This window comes from Oncorhynchus gorbuscha, linkage group LG08, assembly GCF_021184085.1.
Source record: "Oncorhynchus gorbuscha isolate QuinsamMale2020 ecotype Even-year linkage group LG08, OgorEven_v1.0, whole genome shotgun sequence".
Taxonomy (NCBI): Eukaryota; Metazoa; Chordata; class Actinopteri; order Salmoniformes; family Salmonidae; genus Oncorhynchus; species Oncorhynchus gorbuscha.
The window spans coordinates 64,050,041-64,059,365 of NC_060180.1; the positions used below are offsets into that span (position 1 = coordinate 64,050,041).

Below are 9,325 nucleotides of genomic sequence, written 5' to 3' on the forward strand. Positions count from 1 at the left end.
TCTCTAAATGGTGCGTCAGGATCAGGTTGTTGGTTGCAGCTGGTCCAGAAAGATTTTGGGAGGTCATGGCACAAAAATGTTTGGGAACCACAAGGCCTTTGCTGGGTCATGTTCCCTGGGGCACAACGAAGCAAATATTTAAAAACGCTGAGCAATGGAAAACAGACATTTGTATTTCTTGTTGGGCAAGTTCAGTTAGTAGCTCCTAGTTTCCGTCTGGTTTCCTGTTTGGTGCCAAGTGAACACGACCCAGACCCAGGTCTGCGTTTCTGTATGTCATGCAGGTAGTCAGACCTACCTTGAAGCAGGAGGCCCTGTAGAGGAGCTGCACCACGTGGCCTATGCTGGTCTTGGAGGCCTGGGGGAAGCGTGGCTCTAACCTCTGGACCACAAACAGCACCAGAACCTTCCTGGACAGGGCCAAGCCATCCTCCAGAGCCAGCAGCACCAGCTTCAGAGCCTCCTCCTGCATGGCTGGGAGGGAGAAGGAAGCAGGTGGATTATTAGACCACAAATACACACATCTATTCAGACAGTTATGCAAGTTAGACAACATATACAAACACTTACACTAGTAAATGTCATTGTTTAAGACAGCATTTCTCGAAACTCACCTTGTGGACCACCAAACATCTCACAATTTTGTTGTAGATCTGAACTAGCAGTGATTCAACTAGTCAAGGGCTTGAGGATTAGATCACTAGTTGAATCAGGTCTGATAGCTATGGAATAGATCAAATGGAACAGTTGGGGTTCTCTGAGGAGAGATTTGAGAAACGCTGGTATAGTCAGGGCGGGTGCGTGCGTATAACTTCCTCTCATCTTACCTGGGCCCAAGAACTGGCATCCCCGGGCCCGGACGGCGGCCCACAAATTGGATGACAATTGCTGGGGGTTCTGGTGTTGTAGGATGAGCTCTGTGACCGTGCGCTCCCCCAGAGACCTGGCTGCCCTCATGGCCCGCACACGGCCCTCCTCCTCCACCAGCTGACAGTGGACCAGGGTCACCAGCTTCCTCTGCATGGGCCGACTCAGCATGCTCTGGGCTGTGCTGCTTAGACCCACCCCTGGGGGGAGACAGTCACACACCATTGAGAGTGGCATTGTCATCATTGTCAAAAGTCAGATTTAATTCATTTTTGTGTGGTGTGTATGTTACCTCTGTTGTTGCTAAGGGGTTTGAGGTATAGGGCCAGCTCCTCTACACACTGCCTAGCCTCCTCATAGTGCTGCGAGTCCTCTGGGCTGGTGATCAGGGCCACCGGCTGAACCTTGGGAACCTGGAGGTAGGACAGAGGCATAATGGTATATCAATATAGGAAATTAAAACACCCATCACCTGTAATAGCATAATGAGCTGGTAAACGTGTCACTGGGTTCATTTACAGTCAAATGATTGAACAAATAATATAATAATAATAGGGTTATAATGAGATTAATTAGGTTACTTAATTAGGTTACATAATAATCAATAGTTAAATGTTGGAGTGTTGAGCGTGCAGTCGCTAAATTCACTAACTGCAGTGTCATGGAATTAAAATGGCCATAGCACTAACATCCACAGGAGTGTCACAGGCCACCCACACAGTATGGTTGCTCAATAAAAGTGTTGCATCATATGTAGAACTTAGAAAAAGGTGGAGAATTCTGGGGTGTGGTGTGATAACCATCAATTATACAAACATTCCAAACAGCACACCCAATATAGCCACTAGTCCACCCACCCATAGATTGCTCTGAATGGGAATAAGCTGGTCTGGGGTAGGCAAGTCCAGGTAGTCCCTCCTGTTTTATTTTGTTGGGTGCATAAGGAACACAACCCAATTTGAATAATTGTAAATCAATGGGCACAGACATTTTGCCTGGCTAACCAGACCCCATGCGCCGGCCAACTGCTACGCAACGCCCGCGAACGTTTTTCTCCAAAATGAGTCTGGATCAGAGTACCTCCCTGACCCTTCACCAAATGTGAACACATCCGGGGCAATCTGATTGGTCCAGGAAGCCGATGGGTTGGGCCAGAGCCAGAACACTTGGGTAAAGCAGTGGTTTGAAAATGTGTCATTGGCTTTGATACTCAGACTGCTTAGAGACAATACAAATCACTGATTGCTTTGTACAATAGCCCTCGTCACAACAAACGACTTCAATGTTGGCAGTTTCAGACTAAATGATGTAGCAAACGACAGAGGAGCAGAAGAAGAATAACTTAGTGTGAGTCATCAGGCTAACACTCACTGAGCAGAGAACATTTGACCTTACCCACCTCACAGCTATAATACCGTATTGACACTAGGGTTGAGTAGTACCCAGATTTTCATACTGTTCCTGTACCATACCGGGGTATACAGGATTACCAGCAGCTTGGGGGGCTATTTCATTCCAAACATTTTTTTTTTTAAAGTTGTTTTACACACAAAAACAATTTAGGGAGCAGGGATCTTGATCCAGGAGGGGATTGCATGTCTCTGATGTAACCAAGAAGCTTGATCTTGCAAGCTGGCGCCCTAGCTAGCAAGTTAGCAAACCAAACACATAGCTGGAGCCCTGAGCTGACAATTTATTTGGCACATTTTAGATAGTTAACTTAGTTATAAGCAGTGGTGTAGCACAGAATTCCCCCCGCAGGCACCAGGTATATGCGATACACCGCCCAAGTGTACTTGGCTGGCTACGTGTTGAAACTGGTCAAGTCTAATCAAATTTCATCATCACAGCTTCTCACTTTTTAAAGAGGGAAAAAGTCAGTAGACTGTCTTACCAGAGCACCTGCCAGCTTCACAAATGAGCGTTACATCAAATTCCACGCCAAATCTTTCTGGGCAATGTCCTCTCACAACAAAGTTATCGATCCCATTACGGTTTGACTACCGTGTCATTATGACGCCAACAAAACCCATCCAATAAAGAATACATAGCATGTTAACAATCTTTAGTGTTGGCAAGTCGGTTAGGACATCTACTTTGTGCTTGACACAATCATTTTTTCCAACTATTGTTTACAGACAGATTATTTCACTTATAATTCACTGTATCACAATTCCAGGGGATCAGAAGTTTACATACACTAAGTTGACTGTGCCTTTAAACAGCTTGGAAAATTCCAGAAAATTATGTAACGGCTTTAGACGCATCTCATTGGCTAATTGACATCATTTGAGTCAATTGGAGGTGTACCTGTGGATGTATTTCAAGGCCTACCTTCAAACTCAGTGCCTCTTCGCTTGACATCATGGGAAAATCAAAAGAAAATCAACCAAGACTTCAGAAAAAAAATGATGATCTCCACAAGTCTGGTTCATCCTTGGGAGCAATTTCCAAACGCCTGAAGGTACCACGTTCATCTGTACAAACAATAGTACGCAAGTATAAACACCATGGGACCAAGCAGCCGTCATACCGCTCAGGAAGGAGACGCAACCCATCTCCTAGAGATGAACGTACCGTGGTGCAAAAAGTGCAAATCAATCCCAGAACAGCAGCAAAGGACTTTGTGAAGATGCTGGAGGAACCAGATACAAAAATATATCTATATCCACAGTAAAACGAGTCCTATATCAACATAACCTGAAAGGCCGCTCAGCAAGAAAGAAGCCACTGCTCCAAAACCGCCATAAAGTAGCCAGACTACGGTTGGCAACTGCACATGGGGACAAAGATCGTACTTTTTGGAGAAATGTCCTCTGGTCTGATGAAACAAAAATAGAACTGTTTGGCCATAATGACCATCCTTATGTTTGGAGGAAAAAGAGGGAGGCTTACAAGCCGAAGAACACCATCCCAACCGTGAAGCACGGGGGTGGCAGCATCATGTTGTGGGGGTGCTTTGCTGCAGGACGGACTGGTGCACTACATAATATAGATGGCATCATGAGGTAGGAAAATTATGTGGATATATTGTTGCAACATCTCAAGACATCAGTCAGGAAGTTAAAGCTTAGTCGCAAATGGGTCTTCCAAATGGACAATGACCCCAAGCATACTTCCAAAGTTGTGGCAAAATGGCTCAAGGACAACAAAGTGATGGTATTGGAGTGGCCTAAAGAAAATCTGTGGGCAGAACTGAAAAAGTGTGTGTGAGCAAGGAGGCCTAGAAACCCGACTCAGTTACTCCAGCTCTGTCAGGAGGAATGGGCCAAAAGTCCCCCAACTTATTGTGGGAAGCTTGTGGAAGGCTACCCAAAACGTTTGATCCAAGTTAAACCATTTAAAGGCAATGCTACCAAATACTAATTGAGGGTATGTAAACTTCTGACCCACTGGGAATGTGATGAAATAAATAAAAGCGGATATAAATCATTCTCTACTATTATTCTGACATTTCACATTCTTAAAATAGAGTGGTGATCCGAACTGGAATTGAGTAAAACTGAGTTTATGTATTTAAACTTCCGACTTCAACTGTATGTATATGTATACACACACACACTATAAAGTTTGTACACACCTCTCATTCAAGGCTTATTCTTTATTTTTTTTAAACTATTTTCTACATTGTAATATAATAGTGAAGACATCAAAACTATGAAATAACACATATGGAATCATGAAGTAACCAAAAAAGTGTTAAATCAAAATATATTTTATATTTGAGATTCTCCAAAGCAGCCACGCTTTGCCTTGACAGCTTTGCACACTTGGCATTCTCTCAACCAGCTCCATGAGGTAGTCACCTGGAATGCATTTCAATTAACAGGTGTGCCTTGTTATAAGATCATTTGTGGATCTTCTTTCCTTCTTAATGCATTTGAGCCAATCAGTTGTGTTGTGACATGGTAGGGGTGAGATACAGAAGATAGCCCTATTTGGTAAAAGACCAAGTCCATATTGTGGCAAGAACAGCTCAAACAAGCAAAGAGAACGGCATGAAGGTCAGTCAATCCGGAAATTTCAAGAATTTTAAAAGTGCAGGTGCAAGACCGATCAAGCGCTATGATGAAACTGGCTTTCATGAACAACGCCACATAAAAGGAAGACCCAGAGTTACCTCTGCTGCAGAGGATAAGTTCATTCGAGTTAAAAGCCTCAGAAATTACAACCCAAATAAATGCTTCATAGTTCAAGTAACAGACACATCTCAACATCAATGTGTGAATCAGGCATTCATAGTTGAATTGCTGCAAAGGAACTACTACTAAAGGACACCAATAATAAGAAGAGACTTACTTGGGCCCAAAAACACAAGCAATGGACATTAGACTGGTCTGACGAGTCCAATTTTGAGATTTTTGGTTCCAACCGCCGTGTCTTTGTGAGACACAGAGTAGGTGAACGGATGATCTCTGCATGTTTGGTTCCCACCGTGAAGCATGGAGGAGGTGGTGTGGGTGTGCTTTTCTGGTGACACCGTCAGTGATTTATTTAGAATTCAAGGCACACTTCACCAGCACGGCTACCACAGCATTCTGCAGCGATACGCCATCACATCTGGTTTGCGCTGAGTTGGACTATCATTTGTTTTTCAACAGGACAATAAGCCAACACACCTACAGGCTGTGTAAGGGCTATTTGACCAAGAAGGAGAGTGGTGGAGTGCTGCATCAGATGACCTGGCCTTCACAATCACCTGACCTCACCCCAATTGAGATGGTTGGGGATGAGTTAGACCACAGTGTGAAGGAAAAGCAGCCAACAAGTGATCAGCATATGTGGGAACTCCTTCAAAACTGTTGGAAAAGTATTCCTCATGAAGCTGGTTGAGAGAATGTCCAGAATGTGCAAAGCTGTCATCGAGGCAAAGGGTGGCTACTGTTTAACACTTTTTTTGGTTACTACATGATTCCATGCGTTATTTCATAGTTTTGAAGTCTTCACTATTTTTCTACACTGTAGAAAATAGTAAAAAATAAAGAAAAACCCTGAAATGAGTAGGTGTGTCCCACTGGTACTAATATATATATATATATACATACATACACACACACACAATATCGTTCAAAAGTTTGGTGCCACTTAGAAATGTCCTTGTTTTTTGAAGAAAAGCCCAGTGTTTGTCATTAAAATAACATAAAATTGATCAGAAATACAGTGTAGACATTGTTAATGTTGCAAATGACTTGTTGCTGGAAACGGCTGATTTTTATGGAATATGTACATAGGTGTACAGAACCCAATTATCAGCAACCATCACTCCTGTGTTCCGATGGCACGTTGTGTTAGCTAATCAAAGTTTTTAATTTTAAAAGGCTAATTGCTCTTTAGGAAACCCTTTTGCAATTATGTTAGCACAGCTGAAAACTGTTGTGCTCATTAAAGAAGCAATAAAACTGGCCTTCTTTATACTAGTTGAGTATCTGGAGCATCAGCATTTGTGGGTTCGATTATAGCCTCAAAATGGCCAGAAACAAAGAACTTTCTTCTGACACTCATCAGCCTGTTCTTGTTCTGAGAAATTAAGGCTATTCCATGCGGGAAATTGGCAAGAAACTGAAGATCTCGTATAACACTGTGTACTACTCCCTTCACAGAACTGCACAAACTGGCTCTAACCAGAATAGAAAGAGGAGTTGGAGGCCCCGGTGCACAACTGAGCAAGAGAACAAGTACATTAGATTGCCTCACAAGTCCTCAACTGGCAACTGACATTAAATAGTACCCGCAAAACACCAGTCTCAACGTCAACAGTGAAGGGGCGACTCCGGGATGCTGGCCTTTTATGCAGAGTTCCTCTGTCCACTGTCTGTTCTTTTGCCTATCTTAAGCTTTTCTTTTTATTGACCAGTCTGAGATATGGCTTTTTCTTTGCAACTCTGCCTAGAAGGGTAGCATCCCATTTGTGCTCTGTTGTTATCCACCATCCTGTATCCCTAACCCTAGAGACCCTATCTAAAACCAAAACACTGGTGGGTAAAGAACAAATTCTAAATGGATTGAGCCACTCCCCTCCACCGGGTCTCAAGACTCACCTGTCCCCCCACAAGCTGCAGTAGGGCTGTGTTTACCGGCAGCTGCTCGATGTCGGTGGCGATGGCTGTCTGGTCGAAGGGGCAGGCCTTGCGGTGGAGCTTGTTCAGGCACATCTTGCAGACGGTGTGGCCACAGCCCAGCGAGATGGGCCGCCGCACCGTCTCCTCGAACATCTGCGTGCAGATGGGACACAGCAGGAACTCCGTCCATTGTGGGGCTTGCACAGGCATCACTGGACAATTTTTTTTACAAAGAAAAAAATATGGAAGATTCCACTGGAATCAAGATTTTTCTTCCGAACTTAATTGTTCTTCAAACGTTGTCACACATCGTGGATGCGCATCATGTCACGTGACAAATGCTGAAAGAGAGAAGGAATACAATCATAGTGGGTTAATAGCCTGTGGATAATACTGACACACTGACTCATGCACAATGACATTAGCTGAGCCAATTACCTTGATACATCAGGGGTGTATTCACTAGGAAGCAAACGGGGAGGGACCCACCTGAATTTGTCCAATAGAAACTCTGTTGTAACTTTGGATTAATGATTACACCCCAGATGACCCAAACCAACATTGTTTACATTTATGGCTGGCAACAAATGACATACCTACAGGCCACATAAAAACATCCCAAGCTACAGGAGCTGATAGTGGCTCTAATTTATCTTCTTGGCACAGGTCAAGCAAGCAATGTTACATTTAGCGACAACAATAAAATAACGTTAGATAAAACCCTTGGCCAGTCAGTGTTATGTTCGTTAGATAGCCAATTAGTTAACTGACAGTAACGTTGACCTATTATAAACCCAGGGTCTTTACTAATATATATATATATATATATATATCATTTTAATATTATTAAAATAATACCAGACACAATATGATAGCTAACTTAAAAATGTACGTCTATAGTAAATAAGATATGCTGGTTAGCTGCACCAGGCGAATGAGTTCAACGCGCTTACAAATTCAAAACGGTTAGCTAAAAAGACAATCCACCCGCAAGTTGAATAACGTTAGTTAGCATGATCACCATCCAGTGTCGGCTTTAACCAACTATCTGATTACAACGGTTCTAGATGGTTCAATCATTTTCAAAGAGCCAGGAAATTCTGTCATCAGATAAATAATAAATGGCTGGCAACCCATGGCCAAATAACCGAACAAAACAACGACTGGCGTTGTTAGCCTATGGCCTGGCAAGTAGTAGACAAAGAGGAGGCGTAGCTAGTTACTACTGTTTGTGTTTGAGGTAACTTAACGTTAGCTAGCTATGCTGCGCAGAATGATCTAGCTAACGGTTTTAGCTAACAAGTTGATCATGCAGGATATAACTACATCAATATATATTGGTTTTTATTTTAAATAACAATTAGCTAGTTGAACACGCAACGTTACATTATCATCACATAACGGCTAGTTACCTGGCAAGTAGCTACACATTTGGCGTTAAATTTGAGCGTCAATTAACGTTACTTTAGCTGGCTAACGTTAGACAACTGGCTAAGTTACTAGGTAAACAACGTTAGCGATGGGATGTTATGTTAGCAGTTAGCTAGTTAAGGTTAGATGGTTTCATGACTGACATGGAAACAACAAATGCATCAAACTTACGAATGTACTTAAAGCTAGTTAATTATATAACTAGCTAGTTAGCTACACTAGTTACAAGCACAACAAATGACTAGCTGTAAGGGAATCGTTCAAGCTAACCAACCAGAATTGCATGTGGCAACATCTAATATTATGTATCTAACTAGCTATTTAGTTTTGGTATTTAGCTCGTTTTTTAGACGTCTACTTAACATCAATTATTTAACTAGCTAACGTTAGCTACTAATGGTGTGGCAATCAAATCGCTAAAGCAGGTTGCAGAATGTAGGCAAATCAATTGCAGCTAACGTACTGCTACGTACTTAGCGAACCGTCTGGGACGCGATTGCTAGCTGGCATTAGTACGCTAGGCTGGCTCAGAAACTATGCGTCCAAAATAAAAAGCTAGTTAATTAAATATGCCTTTGTTAACTGTTCATAACATTTTTCGATTACATGCACAAGTTACTCACTCATTCCAAAACACTTGGAAGATTTAACTGTCTTTAGGAAAATATTGCGTTATTAAATCGGTAGCCATGTCGCCTGTGCAGCTTGGCTGCTGCCGAAGTTTGAGACCAGTTCGAGGGTGTTAACTGGGGTGCATTACTCTGATTCTGTTGCAAAACGTTTTGTCTGTTGCAAACGGAAACCATTCTCTCCTAACGTTTTGCAACTATATCGAGAGTTTCAATTGGACACATTCAGGTAGGTCCCTCGTCGTTTGCTCTGTTTGCTTCTGTTTGGTTCCTAGAGGACACGGTAAAAGGTTTCCGTTGCACAACGTTTTTGCAACGGTTAGCTAACTTTGGAGTTGA

At 42.6% G+C, this 9,325-nt stretch overlaps 1 protein-coding gene across 1 annotated transcript in view; it reads right to left on the reverse strand.

Annotated features, from left to right (window-relative positions):
* LOC124040677 (roquin-1-like) overlaps positions 1 to 9,111 on the reverse strand; it is a 30,409-nt gene extending 21,298 nt beyond the window's left edge. The window contains 5 exon segments of the mRNA XM_046357753.1: positions 299 to 474; positions 828 to 1,067; positions 1,160 to 1,280; positions 6,906 to 7,267; positions 8,981 to 9,111. Of these exon segments, the coding sequence (XP_046213709.1) occupies positions 299 to 474; positions 828 to 1,067; positions 1,160 to 1,280; positions 6,906 to 7,136 (768 nt within the window). The 5' untranslated portion in view covers positions 7,137 to 7,267; positions 8,981 to 9,111.
* Positions 9,112 to 9,325: the final 214 nt, after the last annotated feature.